The sequence below is a fragment of the Nerophis ophidion genome, linkage group LG10 (genome assembly GCF_033978795.1).
Source record: "Nerophis ophidion isolate RoL-2023_Sa linkage group LG10, RoL_Noph_v1.0, whole genome shotgun sequence".
NCBI lineage: Eukaryota > Metazoa > Chordata > Actinopteri > Syngnathiformes > Syngnathidae > Nerophis > Nerophis ophidion.
The window spans coordinates 25,163,131-25,185,983 of NC_084620.1; the positions used below are offsets into that span (position 1 = coordinate 25,163,131).

The 22,853-nt window shown below is 38.4% G+C and overlaps 2 protein-coding genes across 7 annotated transcripts in view; one reads left to right on the forward strand and one right to left on the reverse strand.

Moving 5' to 3' along the window:
• tmtc1 (transmembrane O-mannosyltransferase targeting cadherins 1) overlaps positions 1-6,733 on the forward strand; it is a 41,380-nt gene extending 34,647 nt beyond the window's left edge. For 4 of the 5 annotated variants that reach the window (XM_061913134.1, XM_061913130.1, XM_061913133.1 and 1 more), the window contains 3 exons: positions 1,260-1,382; positions 1,880-1,957; positions 5,518-6,733. In XM_061913134.1, coding sequence (XP_061769118.1) covers positions 1,260-1,382; positions 1,880-1,957; positions 5,518-5,643 — 327 coding nt within the window. In that variant the 3' untranslated portion in view covers positions 5,644-6,733. Of the gene's footprint in view, positions 1-1,259; positions 1,383-1,879; positions 1,958-5,450 lie in introns of all 5 variants that reach the window. The other variant, XM_061913132.1, reaches the window with a different exon arrangement.
• Positions 6,734-10,176: 3,443 nt separating this feature from the next.
• Positions 10,177-22,853, reverse strand: part of ipo8 (importin 8) — a 52,036-nt gene continuing 39,359 nt past the window's right edge. For both annotated transcript variants that reach the window (XM_061913128.1, XM_061913129.1), the window contains exons 22-25: positions 22,275-22,480; positions 21,937-22,161; positions 21,637-21,766; positions 10,177-10,642 (exon numbers count right to left, since the gene is read on the reverse strand). In XM_061913128.1, coding sequence (XP_061769112.1) covers position 10,642; positions 21,637-21,766; positions 21,937-22,161; positions 22,275-22,480 — 562 coding nt within the window. In that variant the 3' untranslated portion in view covers positions 10,177-10,641. The remainder of the gene's footprint in view (positions 10,643-21,636; positions 21,767-21,936; positions 22,162-22,274; positions 22,481-22,853) is intronic.

Sequence of the window (22,853 nt, forward strand, 5' to 3'; positions counted from 1 at the left end):
ACATTTAAGTCCCCTGCTCAAATGGAATTGATTCTAGCTCCATGGCGAGTTATAAGAGAACAATCTACAATGCTTGCCTGCAAATTTCAAAGCCAAAATTTTAAGACTGACTAATGTTGCTGTTGCATATAATGGTTACTCCGACAACACATCATTACTGTCTATGTAATTGTGATCTTTTGTTGTTATAAAAGCATTTAATGATTTATTTTGTACTGTTTTTATATCATTAACAACGTAAGGCAGGGCTATTCAACTGGTGACCCAGGGGCTGAATCCAGCCGGATAATTAGACTAGACCAGCCCTTAGTAAAAATGAATATTTTTGCTAAAAATTCCAAGGACGCTTCTTTTGTATATAAGGAACTTGGACCAGTGTTAACACAGTGGCACATCATTCCATCCATTTTCTACCACCTTGCATTGGCATTTTACCCTCTTAAAGGCCAGCGCCCACTACAGTGGAAGCTTTTAATAATAATAATAATAATAATAATAATGGATTAGATTTATATCGCGCTTTTCTATTGTTAGATATTCAAAGAGCTCACAGAGAAGTGGGAACCCATCATTCATTCACACCTGGTGGTGGTAAGCTACATCTGTAGCCACAGCTGCCCTGGGGTAGACTGACGGCAGCGTGGCTGCCAGTTTGCGCCTACGGCCCCTCCGACCACCAACTTTCATTCATTCATCATTCATTCACTAGTGTGAGCGGCACCGGGGGTAAGGGTGAAGTGTCCTCCCAAGGACACAACGGCAACGATTTGGATGTCAATAGGTGGGAAGCGAACCTGCAACCCTCAGGTTTCTGGCATGGCCGCTCTACCCACTACGCCATGCCGCTTTTATTTTGCATAACAGGGCTATTTTCTTTCTAAAATTTGTAATGCTAACAAAATAAATAGACCAAAGACATAGGATATTGGTTTTCAAAAGAAAAAGAATAGCAAAGTAAAAAGTTTGGCCCCACTGTGCCTAGCTTCCTGGAAATGTGGCCCTTGGAACAATTTAGTTAAATATCCTTGACTTAGGGAGGATTATAATATATTTTCTGCTGGGAAAAAAAGGCCTATGTTTGGAGAAAACATTTTTAAAAGTCGCCAATTAGTGAGGCACTACTGTATAGGTATTTCAATCAATCAAATTTTATTTGTTTAGCTTAACCACAAATGTTTGAATAATTTAGAGTGCAACTCTAAATGAATGGATAGATGGATGTCAATAATGTGTGTCATTTTAATTTGTGTTTGTGACAGGCTTTGGAAGCTTTAAACAAGGCTCTACAGCAGAATCCCGATGATGTCACAGTGACAGCAGAGTTGCATTTCTCCAAAGGAAACCAGCTACGAGAAATGAACCAGTTGGACCTAGCTTTTGAGGTACTGTTCTTTGTGGAGACCCTGTTGTCGCCTGCATGGAAACTTGGGAGTTTCCTGCAGAGTAGTTTTTTTTCATGTTGGTGGTCTGGATGTGTTATCTGAACATTGTCATTGTTCCTCCTGACAATTAATTACAATAAGTGCCACTTGCATAAAATAAATACACAGAATAACAAGATTAGCTTCATTTACATTACATTTTATTACTACAACCTGAGCCCAAATACATACAAGAGTGATACCAAACAGCTGTGTTTACAAAATAACATATCTATGAGTTTTTGTTTCGGAATGATTCAGAATCAAAGTAAGTTATTCACAAAGCCACACAGGACAATGCAAACTCCTCTAAAAGTGGCCCCAAAAATAACCCAGAACTTTCTTGTTGTGAGGCAACTTTTACAATATAAATATCTAACAGCCAATTTAAATGCTATTTCTTATATGTGCATGGGATGGTTTAAATCACAACATTCAATGTCTTCTTTTCTTACTAGAGCTATCAATTGGCTGTGGAACTCAAACCTGATCAGTCCCAAGCATGGATGAACATGGGAGGCATTCAACATATTAAGGTAAAACTTAGTTTTTATTCTACACTTAGTGCAACACTGTAATAAAAATACATTTAAAAAACATCCATCAACTACTTCATTGTGCGGCATAGCTCAGATGATAGAGCGATCATTCAGAACCTTAAAGGTTCCTGGTATCTATCCGGCTTCCGCCATCCTCATCACTGCCGTTGTGTCCTTGGACAAGATACTTAATCCACCTTGATCCCAGTGTCACTCGCACTGTTATGAGGGACTACGAATGGAAAATGAACTATTACCGTATTTTCCGGACCATAGGACGCACCGAATTATAAAACGCACTGCCGATTAATGGTCTATTTTCGATCGTTTTTCATATATGAGGCGCACCGGATTATCGAGCGCATTAAAGGAGTCATATTTTATTTTATTTTTTCTAAATTGAAACACTTCCTTGTGGTCTACATAACATGTCATGTGGTTATTTGGTCAAAATGTTGCATAGATTATGTTTTACAGACCATCTTCAAGCCGCTTTCTGACAGTCGCTTCAGTCGGCGCCGTTTTGTGGGCAGTATTATTTACGTCACCTTCGACAGCGTCTTCTCCCCGGCATCTTTTTTGTACCGGTGTAGCGTGCAAGGCCGGGAGTGGAAGAAGTGTCAAAAGATGGAGCTAACAGTTTAGTTAACTCAATAACGGAGCAGCATCTCCTCACCCGGAAAAAACAACAAATGTGTCCTGTGAAAAGTTGTCCAACTGGAACTCTCTTGTAACTAAAGTTCCTTTGTGATAAATGTTCACTCCCTAATCAACACTTTTTTTAGATATCTATAGATCCGCAGTTTTGTCCGTAATACTTACCCTTGGTTTCCAGATTATCTGACTGACACAGTTTTAGATGTGTTTCTGACACCACTTCCATTTTTAAAAAGATCAGTTACATGTACTTATAAATTTTTAAATTACATTTTTTATTTTATGAGTCTCTCAATTCAATTAGGTCACTATGGGAGGAGGATTTTGGAGTGACCATATCTGAGGATAGCTGGAAGGAGAGTTCATAAGTCTTCTGTTTGTTCAAGACAGCGTCATTTAATGCAAACTTAATGCGTACTCATTATGCCTACGTTCGACTAGCTAAGATGTATGACAGACTGAATTGTGTGATCAGTGTCAACTGTCTCCAGCTAACTTAACACAAAGGTTTTGGCTCTGCCCGTTCCTGTGCGGTTATTGGACAGAAATGTGTACCGGTAATACTTTGTCTTTGGTAATTGGCGAGAAGATCGAACCAAACTCTTTTTGTGAGATATTCTTTATTTCCCTTAATTGGAGATGATTAACATTTAACTTATGTTAACTGCGTGTCAAAAAAATTACATTTGTTCGAAAAAAATAACTACATATGGAGATGAACAGGACCAATATTGTAACATTTCAAATGAGAACCTCCAGGCCTCATACAAAAACATTTAAATTTGATAGTCATGTTTTGCTTGGAGTTTATTTAAAAATGTTTTTTTTTTTTTTAACACAAGCCCAACTTTAATTCAATTTCATTATTTGAAAGATTATTCATATCTTTGAAAAAACTAAGCAGCTAGGGATCAATTATTATAATTTGCTCATCTCTGCATGCCAAACAAAACTGGACTCACTGGTGGCGGTGGCAGAGAAGAGGACTGTGGAAAAACTAGTGAGCATCCTGGATGATGCCAGTCACCCTCTGCATAGCGTTATCAGTAGCCAGAGGAGCCTGTTCAGTGCTAGACTGCTTCATCCCAAGTGCAGGACTAATAGACTAAAAAACTCCTTTGTCCCACACGCCATTAGACTGTACAACTCTTCTCTGGGGAGGGGGGCGGGGGGTACTGGGATGACGGGGGTGCAAAACAATAACAGTGCAATACTTTTTAATTACATGGTCACTACTGCCTAGTTTCTCTTATACTTTTATTCTCATTGTTGCTTTTTATTTTTATTTTTATTGTAATATTTTTCTATTTTGTAACCATTTATACCTCCATTGTTTAGTTTTTAAATTGATCTCAACTCTGTACACTGCTGCTGGAAGTTTAATTTTCCCGAAGGAATCAAAAAAGTACTTTCTTTCCCTCTATCTATCTATCTAGTAGAGATGCATGGATAGGCAATTATATCATCCGCAACCGCATCACCAAAGTCTTCATCCACCCGCCGTCCACCCGAACCAACATTTTATCAGGACCCAACCGCCTGCTGAAATACATCAGAGGTCGGCCGCCTTTACCACTCACAGAGCTATTTAAACCTGTTTCACTGAGTAATGAAGAAAATTGGAGCCACTAACATTCTCGCGACTTTCCAATAGCGTTCATCCTGATGACAAGAATATGGGTGTGCTGTGAAGCCATTGTGTTAGACACCTTCAACAACATGTACGAACCAATTGTTGGTCCGGCAACATGTTGTTTGCAGCTTCCGCAATTACACGTACAAGATTGAAAGGCTTACTGGGTGATACAGAGTACACTGATGGTTGTGATATAAACAACTTTAACACTTACTAATATGCGCCACGCCGTGAAGCCACACAATACAAGATTGACAAACACATTTCGGGAGAACATCCTCACAGTAACACAACATAAACGCAACACAACAAATACCCAGAATCCTTTGTATCCGTGACAATCCCTGAATATATTTTACACCCCCGCGCCCCAACCCCGCACCTTACCGTCGCACGGGGGGGAGGGGGTTGCTGCTACCGGGGTGTATATAATAGTCAGGAAAGTGTCATGAATACAAAGGATTCTGGGTATTTGTTGTGTTGCGTTTGTGTTGTGTTACTGTGAGGATGTTCTCCCGAAATGTGTTAGTCGTTCTTAATTGGTGTGGCTTCACAGCGTGGCGCATATTAGTAAGAGTGTTAAAATTGTTTATATCACAACCATTAGTGTACTCTGTGTCACCCAGTATCGCTTGCAGTTGCGTGCGTGTTACCGCGGAAGCCACACACAACATGATGCCGGACTGACAAGCAGATCATACATGTTGTAGAAGGCGATAAAGCCAATGGCTTCATAGCACGCCCTAATACTTATTATCTGGGTGACTGCCGGCAGTCATCCATCCATCCATTTTCTACCGCTTATTCCCTTTTGGGGTCGCGGGGGGCGCTGGCGCCTATCTCAGCCACAATCGGGCGGAAGGCGGGGTACACCCTGGACAACTCGCCAAATTCAAGAGAAAAATAGCGTCTCCTATTGTCTTCTTCGCTTTATGACACGGGTCTTAAATGGCTCTTTGAATGGCAAGGGATACCGATCCCAGAACCATGTATATCAAATATTTCCGTATGGTTCAACCGCCACCCACCCGAATCTAATTAAAATCAATTTTTTCGTCATGTCAACCGCCCGACCCGCGGACTCGGTGGATGAGACCGCAAACCGCGCATCTCTACTATCTATCTATCTATCTATCTATCTATCTATCTATCTATCTATCTATCTATATCTAATCTAATCTAATCTAATCTATCTAGGAAGGATGACATCCAACACGCTTGCAAAGGCCAAGTGTTAGTGTGCTCTAACTGTGTGTGTGCACAGGGTGACTATGCAACAGCCAGGATGTACTACCAGAAAGCCTTGAGTCTGAATCCTGGTTCAAAACTGTTGAAAGAGAATTTGGAGAAGTTGGAGCGACTGGAGAAGAAGTTGACAGGAGTGTCGTAGTGGCTCCTACTGTACTCTTCTCCTGGAAACCTCACAGGAGTCACCGCAAGTGGACCTTGGATAACCTGGACAGCAGTTGGAATGCTGGATGGACGCCGTTTAGTCCCACGCTGGGTCAATGACACGAAGGGAAAGGGAACTTTCCGGAATAATGAGGATTAGTTGAGGCACAGCATTTCCAGGTTGAAGTAAGGAATTCCTTCTGAATGCTATAACAGGAAGTATATACAGTAAGTAAACTGTACATTCATTTTACTGTGTTATCAGCTTTACCAAAACATGCTGATATGCATCTTTATGGATTCATTATCATTCAGAGGTCAAGAAAAGTCAAGTAGAAGTTCTGGATCTGTAGATCTATACCTTCACAACCTCAGATTGTAGGTTGGATCACATGGTGTTTCTCGGAAAACGCTGATGCGGAAGAGCAGGAATGTTGGCTGTGGTGTTCATATTTAGAAATGAATAAATGATCACCTGTCACTCACGTAATAGTGTGTGCATAAGGAAGCCTTTATTTATTTATTTTTTAACACGCAGAAATTAGCTAAACTAAATTACCATTTATGCTGTATGGTTCATTACACAGCCTCATTAAATCAGGTGTGTTGGCCGGACAGCCAACACCTGCATGTACGTGCACCTGTGTGGTTTGCCAGTGGATTCAACAAATACTAAAAACAGGGCAGTGTTCATTCTCTCGCCATCATTTTTATTCAAAAGTCACTTTTGTTTCTTGTTTTGCTTTCTCAAATAGCACCCTTAACTTACCTTGCCTTATAGCTCATCACCTGAGGTCACCTGGAATTCTGACTATCAATGCTGTTTTTATACCATAGTTTGCTATATGCAACTTTTCAGCCTTGGTTTGGGCATACGCACAAATCCTAAAGATAAGACGGCTGGTTGTGAGTAGCTCGCCAAAGGGTCAAAGAAGATTTTGTCTCTGGCCCCATTTTGCTCTTCAATATTACTTCTGTACTGCATGTAGCCAAGTGAGTATTGTAACACTGTTGTACATCGCGACTATTGTGGCTGTTATTTCATGTCTACATGGCTTGCTTTTGTTAAAACATTTAAAAGTTGGAAACCGTTTGTCTATGCTCTAGCTAGCAAAATATTTAATTTATAATGAAGAATAAATATTTTGCAGAACTAATTAAAAGTGATAAACATCCATCCATCCATTTTCCACCGCTTGTCCTTTTGGGGTCGGGGGGGCTAAGTGGTAAACAAGGGTTTACTATATTACTTTTGGAGCCCTGAAGTAGATTTGACCAGGGGAGCCCGAGGTGTTCAAAAAAGACACAGCCAACAAAAATGCAGTACAAGTATGTCCATCAGTAGATATTAATAGTATATTATTCCTGCATGAGGTGGCGACTTGTCCAGGATGTACATCGCCTTCCGCCGGATTGTAACTGAGATAGGCACCAGCGCCCCCCGCCACCCCAAAGGGAATAAGCGGTAGAAAATGGATGGATAGTATATCCATATTTTACAAGATATATGGGAATTGCACTTTTTAAAGAATTTTGCTTATCAAACGGTAGTAAATGGATGGATGGATTCATAATCATTATGACAGACAAGACGGATGTGTTTTTTTTAATGCATTCCAAATATTAAGTAAATGCAATCAAAAGTTATATAAATGCGATCAAGTTATATACATGACGTAGGTATATATGTAATGTAGTAACAAGCACCTATTATAATATTCAATATTTACGTATTTTGATCAATTTAAGCATACGCGGCGCATTAATTTAAAAAACGTTCCCTTTTTTTTTTTTAAACACATCACTGATTTATTTTTACTGCAGAATTTATGAGCTACAACAAACATAATAAAACATTACTTTCTGTATAAGGTCTGCTGTCATTAGGATGTCAACTGCTGGGATGTTCATCTATTCTCATCTTTTTGTGTCGTTCCGGGTCCAAATTGGCTGACAAAATGTACAAACGTGTCGGACTATGTCCTTGTCCTTCTACTATCCAGGTAAGAGGCATGATTATTGATCTACAAAAAAGTTTGACGAGCAAGGAATTGAGGAAGCAGCTCATCAGTCGATCATGTTTCGTCTGCAGTAGCGCTTATTACTGGGATGTTACTGAAATCACATCCAGCTCACGTCTCGCCCAATGAATACGTGTCGTAGTCAAGCCAGCTCTGTTCTCAATGGGTAATAGGCACCATTTAGCCTTTCGGGGCGGCATAGCTCAGTTGGTAGAGTGGCAGTGTCAGCAACTTGAGAGTTGCAGGTTCGATTCCCGCTTCCGCCATCCTAGTCACTGCCGTTGTGTCCATGGGCAAGACACTTTACCCACCTGCTCCCAGTGCCACCCACACTGGTTTAAATGTAACTTAGATATTGGGTTTCACTATGTAAAAGCGCTTTGAGTCACTAGAGAAAAGCGTTATATAAATATAATTCACTTCACTTCACTTTCTCGAAGAAAACATGCCCTATGCTTGTGTTCTTTTCAGCTATACGAATCGTTCTCAAGAGGTCATTAAAAAGGGAGAGAGTGAAAGATTTTACGAAACGACGAGAAAAGCAGCACACTCCAGTCCAATGGATATCGCCTAATTACCGCAGTGAAGCCAATTCAAAACTGCTATGACACTTTGGCATTAATTGAAAAAGTGACCAAAAAAATTAACAAAAACTACAAAAAAACAAAAAATCCTTAGACCAGGGGTCACCAACCTTTTTGAAACCAAAAGCTACATCTTGGGTACTGATTAATGCGAAGGGCTACCAGTTTGATACACACTTAAATAAATTGCCAGAAATAGCCAATTTGCTCAATTTACCTTTAATTAAATAAATCTATATGTATATATATAAAAAAATGGGTATTTCTGTCTGTAATTCCGTTTATGGAAAGTTTTTTGTAGAGAAGAAATGATGAAAAAAAAAAAACTTAATTGAAGAGTTTAAAAGAGGAGAAAACTGGAAAAAAATGAGAATTACATTTTGAAACATAGTTTATCTTCAATTTCGACTCTTTAAAATTCAAAATTCAACCGAAAAAAATGAAGAGAAAAACTAGCTAATTCAATTATTTTTGAAAATTTGAAAAATAATTTATGGAACATCATTAGTAATTTTTCCTGATTAAGATTAATTTTAGAATTTTGATGACATGTTTTAAATAGGTTAAAATCTAATCTGCACTTTGTTAGAATATATAACAAATTGGACCAAGCTATATTTCTAACGAAGACAAATCATTTTTCTTCTAGATTTTCCAGAACAAAATTTTTTAAAGAAATTCAAAAGACTTTGAAATAAGATTTAAATTTGATTCTACAGATTTTCTAGATTTGCCAGAATAATAGGACTGTTTTCACTGCTGGACTCTAGGAAGATGTTCCGCAGCCTCTGAAGCAGGACCTCCAGGTTCTGTAACAGCTTCTTCCCTCAGGCCGTAAGACTCTTGAAGGCATCATAACTATTCCCTCAATTCCCCCCAAAATGGATTAACTCGCTGGAATAAAAAGACAATATAACATACATCCATAAACATGGATGCATATGCAACGGTGCAATATATTTATTTGTACAGTAACCTATTTATTTATATCTGCACCTTATTGCTTTTTTTATCCTGCACTACCATGACCTAATGCAACGAAATTTCGTTCTTATTTGTACTGTAAAGTTCAAATTTGAATGACAATAAAAAGGAAGTCTGTCTTCTCTTCCTGGAGCTGTATGACCATCTAAACTAAGCAATCAGGAGAGAAGGGCCCTTGCCAGGGAGGTGACCGAGAACCCGATGGTCAATCTTTCAGCGCTACAGCATTCCTCTGTGGAGAGAGAACCTTACAGAAGGACAACCATCCCTGCAGCAATTCACCAATCCGGCCTGAATGGTAGAGTGGCCAGACGGTAGCCATTCCTTTGTAAATGTTTGCCAAAATGCACCTGATAGACTTTCAGACCATGAGAACCAAAGTTCTATGTGCTGATGAGACAAAGTTTGAATTATTTGGTGTGAATTACAGGCATCATGTTTGGAGGAAACCAGCCACCGCTCATCACCAGGCCAATACCATCCCTACAGCGAATCATGGGGGTGGCAGCATCATGCCGTGGGGATGGTTTTCAGCAGCAGGAACTGGGAGACTAGTCAGGATCAAGAGAACGATAAAAGTAGCAATGTACAGAGACATCCTGGATTAAAACCTGTTCAAGAGCAGTGTTGAGCTCAGACTGGGGCCACGGTTCAACTTTTAGCAAGAAAGGACCCAAAGCACACAGCCAAGATATCTAAGGAATGGCTTCAGGACAACTCTGTAAATGTCCTTGAGGGGCCCAGTCAGAGCACACATGTAAACAACTGTTTTATGTCGGCACAAGGTTGTCCTTAACAGGATCTTCTCTTTCAAAAGTACCGAAATAGTCATTAAGTGTATTTGGAATCAGTAATCTGTGTTTGCGGATATTCTTATGACTTCCACATGATGTCATAGTCTGACAATACCAACAACAGAAAAAGAAGCAAGAACCACAGCTGTGAAATCTTAGAGCAATGTTTATCATTTTCAGTAAACAAAAGAAAATATTCCCGGCACAGCTACAAAGTCAAAACACTGCTTTGATTTAAGTACAGTATGCCAGTGTGTCGTTTACAAACTTCGTGAGATGACAAGAAATGCTTTGCTACAGCAACAATGACAGATTATTATAATACAGATCATGCAAACACGTTATTCATCACACCAGTTTAATTCTTGAAGAACACTCACATAGTTAATGAACAGCACTGTAAAATTACATTTTTTGAAATGTTAGAATAACATACAGTATATTACAACAAAAATGAATACGCAGCCAAGCACAGTCTGTCCTTGTGGATGTTCCAGCAGTGATCGCACCACATCCCAGATGACATCCCATGGGTCAAAGGTGAAATTCAGATGCAATCAGATTGATCAGTCGGACCAGCTTCCTAATTCTGAGGAATTTACAGTGCTGCAGCTCTAAAACAATTTCAAAAAAGCACACACACACACATGGATGTTATTCATATTGGTTACATGTTCATATTTAATGATGTTATACAACTGTTCCTTTCCCAGTATTAGATAACACATCTTCAATTGTTGATTGTAAGAGTCAAGAAATTTGTAATTATTTTTAATTTTCTGTCATCGACAGTCCAAATTGTCCATCCTCTAAAATATTTATAAAACTAACTGATTGATAGTAGCTGATTATTTATCTTTCTCAGCACAACACAGTAACGGTATAGTTTATTCTGAACAGCATACTATGTTGCATTTAGGGATGGGTACCAAATTTGGTACTTTTTATAGGTACCGACCGAAGTCCGTTGGTACGACCATGTACCGATTCATCTAAGCTCATAAGGTGCCATATTTCGATATATTTGTTGCATGTGACGTCACGTCCGGTTGCAGACACCGACCGACTTGCGAATGAGACACGGAAGTGTAAAAAAACAAGATAACTGGACAGCACAGCTTAGCCTTAAATGTTAAATAAAATATATATATATATATTTTTTTTTTAAACAATTGCTGGGTTGCAATTACATGACCGAGAGGCACTTCCAGGTTTCAGACCATGGTGCAGAGTCCCATTAGGCTACTGATTATTTACCTGACTCACTGCAGATTTGGGTGTATTTTAAAAGTTTAGAGGCAAATATATAAGTGATCATGAAAACGTATTTAAAATGGAATGGAGTAAATTTTATAGAATTTTAAGAAAAATATTTTTTGAAAGATTTAAACCATTCATCATCATCATCACCAAGATGTTTTACTGCTCCCTACGACCTCACTTCCTTTGACATTCACAAGGATTTAAAGAAGATTGGAGGGACATCATGTCTTTACATCTGAGGGGTCCACACATTAAGCATTAATCGGTTGAAGACAATGTTGAAATGATTCCTGCACGTGCAAGTAACAAATTTGATTGATGCTGCTGTGATCGTGACGCTAATGAGAAAAAGTATACGTGTTTTTGCAGTTGATTTCCTGCTACAAATGTTAGTCTCATCTACAATTCATGTCTGCAGTTGTTTTCCTGCACAACAACACATAAGCTTTTAGTTTCTGTTATGAAAATGGAGAATGAAAATAAGTTGAATTAGACCAACAATCACAATATTTATTACTAGGACTTTTGAATATTGTTAGTTTACTTGCACAAGCAGGTCTTCCTGGTTATATTTAGGCAAAGAAACCACAAAAGAACACAAACTAATGTGATCTATTTTCCTTTTCTTTACGTTTAGTTCTGCTGTCAAAAACTACTAATATGGTAAAGAATCAAATTGGTTGCATCACAGAAAGTTTCTAAAACAAATCAAATGTTCAAACAAACATTTTACAAAGTGATCGCTGCAGACACGAGCATGGTCCCATTGTATTCCATAAGATAATGAAAGTGATACTTTTAAGAGCTATTTCCTTCGACGCACTTTCGTTTTTCCGTGACTTTATAACTTTAATGAACCACTTCTTTAGGGACTTTAGGAAAACTCTTCTGTATGTCTCTATTTGAACAACTGGATTACCCAAGAACAGAACAACAATACAACATGCTCAAACTTTACACTCACTCTTACTTGTTTTAATGCTACGCTCAAGCTACTTGACCATCGTGTGAATTGAGCCGCAAAGAAGAGGCACAAATGCTAACCACTGTACCCTTGTGGCTGCCTCATTAATAACGACACATATTAGATTATATTAGATTAGATTATACACTGATTTATTAGCTATTACACACAGCTAAAATGGAAATGTTTTTTTCAGATGGTGTAGCATATAACAGTTGATTATTTTGTATGTATTTTTTTTAATCATCCAATTACAATTAACCTATTTTAATTATTAACCCAGGAGCGCTTAGTGGTCAAAGCCTTCAAATATAAACGTTCTACTACTACTACAGCCCAGCTCAGGAACTAAACTCACACATTCTCTGACAAACTCTTCCACTAAAAGACCAAGAAAAGCTCAGTGGTTAAGACTGTTGACCCAGATGGAAGGGTGCTGTGTTTGAATCCCACTCTGGTTAACAGTATATTCTTCCACTTCATCATACTTTACTGTGCCAGGAGTCATCGATTGCATTTCTGTATGAAAAAAAATCTCCTCTCTACAAAACCCAGGATAGCCCAGTGGTTAAGACTGTCGACTCGGATTGAAGGGTGCTGGGTTCAAATCATGATCGGGTTAATGGTATTTTTTTCCACTTCATCATACTTTACTGAGCCAGGAGTCTTCAATTACATTTGTGTATGAAGAAAAATATCCCCTTCTCAAGACCCAGGTTAGACCAGGGGTTAAGACTGCTGACTCGGAATGAAAGGCATTGGGTTCAAACCCCACTCCAGTTGGCTGTATTTTGTCTTACCTAAACATACTTTACTGAGTTAGGAGTCCTCGATTACATTTGTGTATGAAAAAAAATCAGTTCTCAACATGAACCAGAATAGCTCAGTGGTTAAGACTGTAGACTCAGATTGAAGGGTGCTGGGTTCAAATCCTGGTTGGGTTGACATGTAATTTACAAAATTGGCTCAAGGTGGCATATAATGTGACTTGGTCATCTCTCCCATGTAATGTTAAAATAATTATTCAATAAACTTTTTTTTTTTTTATCCAATTACAATTAACCTATTTTATTGTAATTGTACCCAGGAGAGCTCATTGGTCAACGCTCTTTATTATTAACTTTATACTGCTATTCCCACCCACCTCAGGAATTACACTCACTCACACACACATTGTCACTCACGCATGCACACACACACTCACAGGTAACCCCTGAGGTGTCATCATTGACTATTTGACAATTTATTTTTGATTATTATTATCGTTAGTGCTTACTTATTTTTTCAGCTATGTTACTCAAACAACTAGCACATAACATTACTCTGTGTGGGGAGAAGAAACCCCCCAGAATGTATGTCGTTTGGACGCCATACAGCCAAATGACTGATTCCCTGTGTGGGGTTTGAACTCAGTACCCCTGTACTTGTAACCCACAGTGTTGACCATTGAGCTATCCTGGGTCCCGTTAAAATTCTGTTTTCGCTCATATACAAATGGAATCATTAAACTATGATAGGTGAAAGAAAAAACTGCTTTTTGGATTTGAACCCAGTTTGACTGACTGCGAGGCAGCAGTATTAACCATTGAGCTATCCTCAGTCTTTGTAGATGTTGTCAGGGTCATGCAATAATGTAATCGTGACATCTGTCACAGTAAAGAACGATTGAGGTGGTACAAAATTTTTAACCTAAGTTACATATCAAACCAATTGGGATTCAAAACCAGTACACCTGTATTGGGAGCCCACAGTGGTGACCATTGAGCTATCCTGGGTCCTGTGAGAGCTTTGTTTTCGCTCATATACCAATGTTATCAGTGATCTATGATCGAGGAGAAAAAAAAAAAAAAAATCTTCCAAGTTATGGATTTGAACCCACTAGCAAAGAGTGAAAGGCAGCAGTGTTAACAATTGAGCTATCCTGAGTCTCATCAGCACATGATTTTCGCTCATAGACAAGTGCAATCATTAAACTATGATAGGTGAAACAAAAAAGCGGTTATTCCAAGTTATGGATTTGAACCCAGTGTGACTGACTGAGAGGCAGCCGTCTTAACCATAAAGCTATCCCCAATCTTATTGTAAGTGAAGTGTGGCTCATTCACTAATGTAATCGTGACATCTGTCACAGTAAGCAACAATTGAAGCGGTACAATATTTTGAACCTAAATTACATATCAAACCAATTGGGATTCAAACCCATTACTCCTGTATTGGGAGCCCCCAGTTTTGACCATTAAGCTATCCATTGGATTTGAACCCAGGAATAGAGAGCGAAAGGCAGCAGTTGTAACAATTGAGCTAGCCTGAGTCCCATCATTGTGTGATATTCGCTCATATTTAAATGCAATCATTAAACCATGATAGTTGAAACAAAAGAACTGGTTATTCCAAGTTATGGATTTGAACCCAGTTTTACTGACTGAGAGGAAGTAGTTTTAACCAATGAGCTATCCTCAGTCTTGTAATTAGTGTAGTCCGGCTCATTAACTAATGTTCTCGTGACATCCGTCGCAGTAAACTACAATTGTGGTGGCGCTAAATTTTGAACCTAAGTTACATATCAAACCAATTGGGATTCAAACCCAGTACCCCTGTATAGATTTGAACATAGTAATAAATAGTGAAAGAAAGCAGTCTTCACAAATAAGCTATTCTGGGTCCAAGCAAGATGTGATTTTCGGTCAAATACAAATGCAATCATTAAAGTATGATAGAGGTGAAACAAAAAACAAAATCTCCCAAGTTATGGATTTGAACCTAGTAGTAATGCGTGAAAGGCAGCAGTCTTAACCACTGGTTTTGTTGTGACGAGATTCTTCTTAATATACAAAGCAATCATTTAACTATGATCGGTGAAATAAAAAACTAGTGATTCCAAGTTATGGATTCGAAAACTGTTTTACTGACTGAGAGGCAACAGTCTTAAACATTGAGATATCCTCCGTCTTGTGGTCAGTGTAGTCTGGCTCATTCACTAATGTAATCGTGACACCTGTCGCAGTAAACTACGCTTGATGTGGAATTAAATTTTGAACCTAGGTTACATATCAAACCAATTGAGATTCAAACTGAGTACCCCTCTATTGGGAGCCCACAGTGTTGACCATTGAGCTATCCTGGTCCCATCAAGATATGATTTTCACTCATATACAAATGCAATCATTAAACTATGATCAGTGAAACAAAAAAATAGTTATTCCAAGTTATGGATTTGAACCCACTTTTTCTGATTGAGAGGCAGCAGTCTTAACCATTGAGCTATCTGAGTATTTTTGCAAATGTAGTCTGGGTTTTTTAAGATTATCTTAAAAAATAATTTTACACAATTTCATATCCATATGGACAAAAAATACGACAAAGTAAAATTAGAGGTCCAGAATGACTTTTAAGTATATTAATTAATTCACTGCTCCTTCACATTGGAAAACAAAATGGTTAAACTAACTAAATACACCAGGAGCTTCTCTAGTGTAAAGTAAGTGAATTTTTTTTTTTTAGCAAACATCGTAACAGACAATTTCCAGATTTGCCACAGAAGTGTTTTCTTGCAAAAGGTGCAGTGTGCTTCATATCAAGTGTTTCATCAACATCAGCAATGGATGTAATAGAGCAGTGGTTCTCGACCTTTTTTCAGTGATGTTCCCCCTGTGAACATTTTTTTAATTCAAGTACCCCCTAATCAGAGCAAAGCATTTTTGGTTGAAAAAAAGAGATAAAGTAGTCAAATACAGCACTATGTCATCAGTTTCTGATTTATTAAATTATATAACAGTGCAAAATATTGCTCAATTGTAATAGTCTTTCTTGAACTATTTGGAAAAAAAGATATAAAAATAACTAAAAATGTGTTGAAAAATAAACAAGTGATTCAATTAAAAATAAAGATTTCTACACATAAAAGTAATTATCAACTTAAAGTGCCCTCTTTGGGGATTGTAATAGAGATCCATCTGGATTCATGAACTTAATTCTAAACATTTCTTCACAAAAAAAAGAAATCCTTAACATCAATATTTATGGAACATGTCTACAAAAAATCTAGCTGCCAACACTGAATATTGCATTGTTGCATTTCTTTTCACAGTTTATGAACTTACATTCATATTTTGTTGAAGTAATATTCAATAAATATATTTATAAAGGATTTTTGAATTGTTGCTATTTTTAGAATATTTTTTTAAAATCTCACATACCCCTTGACATACCTTCAAGTACCCCCAGGAGTACGCGTACCCCCATTTGAGAACCACTGTAATAGAGTAATATTGTCATTAAATTGTCTGTAAAAGGGACAGTAAGCAACACTGCTAAAGCTAAATGGTTAACTTTGGTAATGTATTTTTCGGCTGTCAGAATTGAGCATACCGATAAAAAGATCCACAGTACTACTGTATGTGCACAACGTTGTGAAAAACAGTGTGTGCAGACAGAGTGATTGTCTAAAAAGAAGAAAGGCGATTATGGCTTGCAAGCCTCAAACAGAATTTGAATGTGAATAATGTGGATAACATTCAAATGTGCTCATCTCATTTTGTATCTGGTGTGTATGGATACATTTTTACCTGTTTTTGTGACCTTTTTGAAAACAAATTGCTAATACACAAAGTTTACCGTAGTTTTTATTTAGGCATGACAAGATTACATTCGGGCCCTGTGATGAAGTGGCGACTTGTCTAGGGTGTACGCGGCCTTCCGCCTGAATGCAGCGTGAGATGGGCTCCAGCACCCCCCGCAACCCCGAGAGGGACAAGCAGTAGAAAAATGGATGGATAGAAGATGACATTCGCAAATCTCTATTGTTTACCTCACTCCACATTAAGATGAGTGTAAACACTAAACTGGCAGTCGCTTTTAATGTTGGTTGTTGTATAAATTGGAGAATTTATTAGGCATGAGAAGCTGATCTGAAATTATTAGAACAAATAATGGAAATAATATGAGAGAATAATGGGTTTTTTCATAGTTTTACTGCTGAGTATACTACTACCACATAAAAAATAGTGTGTGGTTACTGTATGTAATAAAGTTAAAGTACCACTGATAGTCACATACACACTAGGTGTGGTGAATTTTGTCCTCTGCATTTGACCCATCCCCTTGCCCACCCCCTGGGAGGTGAGGGGAACAGTGAGCAGCAGTTGTGGCCACCCTCGGGAATCATTTTGGTGATTTAAACCCCAATTCCAACCCTTGATGCTGAATATCCTGTAATAGTATGATTTCCCTACTAAACATCTTATATTAATGTCCTTCGGCAATTGGCGCCAGTTAACCTACATAACATTCCTTTGGGGGTTTATGTTTATCTTTGTAAAGTTGTGCAAGTATTTTTGGCGTTTCAGCATTTTTTGACATGGACTTATCCCAGATTTTTGACTTATCATTCCACTCACTTTCACGGGCCATGTTTACCAATGCTTCCCTCCTCAATGGCTGCACATCTGGGTACTTATACTTTACACGTTTCCATCCACCTGCTTCTACCATGCATTAAATTGATCGTTCAGGAGACACAAATCGTTGAACTTTTACTTACCCATCTTATGCAAGTAATTTGGCTTTGCTGTGGACTTTCGTTAAGTTTTCTCCGCTACTATACTAACTAAGCTGTCAGCACACAGCTGCACATGCACTGCAATAGCTGGTGGTGTTCGATAAATTCTGACAGGGCAGCAAAGATAGTACCGCTGCGTAGTTATGTTAGCGTCCTCAAAAATCGAAACATTTCAAAGCGAGACAGCACTTTATTCATGTTTTTAATAAAAGTAACGTCAATAGATTTTTAAGACCTTTCAAAATCGTATTTAAGATCTTTTATGAGATTTTAGGAGAATTTAAAAAAAATTAAGGCCTTAAATTGAAATTATTTTATTTAAGACTTTTTCAGACTTGTTCAGACCCCGCGGATACCCTGCATTGAGCTATCCTCGGTCGTGTTGTAAGTGGAGTCTGGCCCATTCACGAATGTAATCGTGACACTTGTCATTGTAAACTAAGATGGAGGTGAAACAACATTTTGAACCCATGTTACATATCAAACAAATTGGGATTTTAAACCAGTACACCTGTATTGGGAGCCCACAGTGTTGACCATTGAGCGATCCTGGGTCCCACCATAGCTGGATTTTTGCTCATTTACATATGCAATTATTAAACTATGACATAGGTGAAACAAAAACGAGATATTTCAAGTTATGGATTTGAAGCCAGTAGTACTAAGTGAGAGAAAGCAGTCTTAGCGGACGGCGTGGCGCAGTTGGAAGAGTGGCTGTGCCAGAAACCTGAGGGTTCCTGGTTCAATCCCCAACTTCTACCATCCTAGTCACATCCGTTGTCCTTGAGCAAGACACTTCCCCTTGCTCCTGGTGGGTCCTGGTTAGCGCCTTGCATGGCAGCTCCCACCATCAGTGTATGAATGTGTGTATGAATGTGTGTGTGAATGGGTGAATGTGGAAATAGTGTCCAAGCGCTTTGAGTACCTTAAAGGTAGAAAGGAACTATACAAGTATAACCCATTCAACACATTTAGCAATTTTTTGCTCACATACAAATGCCATCAATAAACTATGATAGAGGTAAAACACAGTAGCTCTTAAGAGAATATTCCTGGCTCCAATGACAAATAAAATTGAGGAGCCCTGTCTCAGTTAAACTACGAGATAGGTGAAACAAAACATTGGAGCACTGTAAGTAACCTAGCTACCAGACCATGATTCGAACCCAGTACCCCTTGTTGGTGGCCAAGTATGAACCACTGATCTACCCTTGGTCTTCTTGAGGGAAGATTCCTGGCCCCAAAGACAAATGTAACCGAGGACCAGTCTTGATGAACTATGATGGAGGTGAAACAAAACTTGGGAGAATTTTAAGTTAACCAACGACCTGACTGGGAATGGTACCCAATAACCCTCTATGGAAGCTAATGCTTTTAACCGATCAGCTATCCCAGGTCTTGGCGTCATTATTAAGCTCACTTTAAAGACATATTTTTTTTACAACAGAAACTTTGACAATTTTCCAACTATGTCTTTATTCAACACACCATGCACCCTCACACGTTTGAAGCCTTCATTTAAACAATTAGCAACTTAACATTAACATTATTTGTCATTTATCATCAGTCATGTTTCCTTTTTCCGCAGTATGAAATCCGTAGGCGTGAGCGGCAGATATGTGGGTGTGGCTTTACAGCTCAGAGGCCTCGGATTGGTGGAAAATTGTCATTCTACTAATATATTCTATGAGCGACATGTGAACTCGTGGGAGATACCTTGTTAAGCGGGAAACATTCATCTGGGTTTAACCACGTCTCGCTGAGACCGATGACACTAAGATTGTTGTCTCTAATGATTTGTCACGTCATACCTTAACCTCAGTAGATTGTAAGAGCACCTCTGGCAAAGTCTCTGGAGAAAATGTGACTTATGTGTTATTCTACGACAAACGCATTGTGTGCTGGAACTTTCCAGCCAGGCTTTGGTTAGTTCCAGCTGAACTGACTCTTCACCCAGGGTAACACCTGTGTCTCTCAGACAGTGGTGAGTGACGTTCTGTGCGCTGCAGAGTGGGGCCCCTAAGTATATCACTGATTTGTTGTGGCCCTAAACTTTGGTCTTCAGACCAGGGTCTCCTAAAGATACCAAAAAGTCATTTTAAAAGCCAAAAAGACCAGGCTACTAAAAACTAGAAACATGTCACATTGATCACATGACACTTTTTACACTCACAAGCAGCCCAAAACCAAATCTTTTTTGTGTGCATTTTTGGAAAGGCACGTTTTGCCGTCCAGAAAGAATAAATAATAATGATATAACAATAATACCATTATCTAGAGATGATTATCCTACATCAGTAATAAAGAGAAACATAACATTTTTAATCATATTTATATAATAATAATAATAATAATAATAATAATAATAGAAAATTCCCGCGGACATTTTGATGGGCCTGCTATCTGTACCCTGGACATCTGGACGCCATACTTTTAAGATGGTGCTGAGTGTCCGAATCTGTAAATTTTAGGTGTAAATGTACAAAATGAGCTACAGAGCTAGCCTAAAACATTAGCATGCTAACATTAAAATACTAACACTGAGCATATTTGCTAATGTTGCTATACAGTTAGCATGTTTCACACACGTAGTTATTTGGTTCTAAGGTGTATGGCTCCAGAAGTAAAGAAAAAAATGTAAAAATAGGGGAAACTGTTAGCATCGCATTTCTAACATGCTTACAGTAGTGCACTAAAAGTTACCAAGTTTTGCATACCGAGTTATATGACGCTGGGGTAATTGGTTGCAAAACTACCTCAAAAAGACAGCATGCTAATGTTAGCATGCTAGAACGCTAAGCTTAGCATGCTAACAAGTTGTATGACTGTAATGTGTATGGCTGTGGAATTAAAATTGTAAAATTAGCTAATAAGTTTAACGTGCATAGTTAGCATGCTAAAGTTAACATGTTAACATATAGCAAGAGTCACATACCAAGTTATATGACTTTAAAGTGTATGGCAGTTGAATAATAGAAAAAAGTGTGAAATTAGCTGAAAAGGTTAGCATGTAAATATTAGCATGTAAACAGGTAGCATGTTTTACATACCAAGTTATATGACTGTTAGGGTTATGGCAGTGGAAATAGAGAAAAAAGCGTAAAATTAGTTAAAAAAGTTAACATTTTAACGTTAGCATGCTAACAGTTAGCATGTTTTACATATTAAGTTATATGACTAAGGTGTATAGCTGTGGAATTAGAGGAAAAAAATGTACAATTAACGAACCAAGTCATATAACTCTGGGGTATACGGTTGCAAAATTATCTAAAAAAAAAGTTAGCATGTTAATGTTGGCATACTAGCAGTTAGCATGTGTCACATTCCAAGTTATGTGACTCTAAGGTGAATGGTTGTGGAATTGGAGAAAAAAAGTGTCGAATTAGCAACAAAAAAAAATGTACTTTAATATTAGCATGCTAACATTAACATGCTAACAGTTAGCATTGTAACATACCAAGTCATATGACTCTAAAATGTACGACTGCGGAATTAGAGAAAAAAGTGTAAAATTAGTAGAAAAAGTTAGCATGCTAATGTAGGCATACTAGCATGCTAACGTTATGAAGCTAGCACCTGACTGGGTAAATGAAATACCAAAATGCACTGTTGGAGTATGCAAAGAAAGTTGCAAAAAGGCTAGCATAAAACGTTAGCATGCTAATATAAGAGACACAAAGAAAAAACATTAGTATACTTGTGAGAATGGTCAATCCATTTTGTTTAATTGCTGCTAAACAGAAACTACAAGCTCCAGTCCATCATGATGACTAATCAAAGCATTGGTAACTGATGATTACGAACACCCTCGCCTTGCTCCTTACCACTGGCCTTTGGCGGCATTGCTCCTCCTCTGTTGTGAGATGTTGTAGATCTCCTGCAGCTGTGCCTTCTGGTCATCACTCAGGGGGGCTGTCAAACACTGGTACCAAGCGGCATCATTACTCTGGACCCCTGAAACAGTCAATAGTATAGTGCTATGTTACACAACCTGTTTATTCTCATATACAAGTACTGGGTAAAAGTGTAGTATCTAGGAGAAAATCTTCATTGGACTGAACTTCAGTTCAATTCTGTTTTTCTCAGCTCATATTGAGGTTTCGCCAGAAAAAATGTTGACTCACTGAGCAGCGCAGACGCAAAGAACTGATATTCATCTTCTCCGTTGTCGTAATCAATAGGCGTGCTGTACTCTTCTAGAGGTGTTCCCTCAAATGAATCATCATCATCGTCATCGTCCCAATAGTCTTCGTCATTATTCTCATCTCCCAGACCCATTGGCGTACTGGACTGTTGCTGCATCGTGTTGCTGTTCTCATTCGCCTCATCTTCATCACTGGGGATCTCCTCTACACACACACACACACACACACACACACACACACACACACACACACAACATTAAAACTCACTAATGCAATTTTGCCATTCTCAGAATTATTTGTGTTTTCGTTTTTCTCACCATTTTTCTCTTCAGCCAAAGTTTTGTTGTGTGCCAGCTGGTCTGGTTTATTGACGTGACGAGAGGTGTAAAGGTGTTTGAGGCCCAAGAAGAGCAGCAGTATAGAAGGAATAATCTGGTTGGCGACTCCATCCAGCACCACCGGTCGGCTCGGAAGCTCCATCAGCACAGTCAGGCCGATGATACACATCTTACGGTCATGGAGTCTGGTGAGTGCATCCCAAGGGAATGATAAGCAAATAAAAATGTGTCAATGATACATAAACTGATCAATGCACAGCACATATTGACTACATTTGATGATTTTGACCTTTTTAACAAAAATATTTTTTTTAGTTTTAACTAAAATGACCTGTGTAAACTCATCCCGGTACAAGATGATGGCTTTCTCATCCACTTACAAAGAAAGCTCCTAACAACTTTTTTAAAGTGCTTTGTTTTATATATATATATTTGTTGTATATGCACTCTTGTAAAAAAAACATAAAATTTGAATGTATTTCAATTGCTCCGCCACGGTTACACTTACAGTCACCCATCATTTAATCACTGTTACTTGGTTCCGGACATGACAGCGAC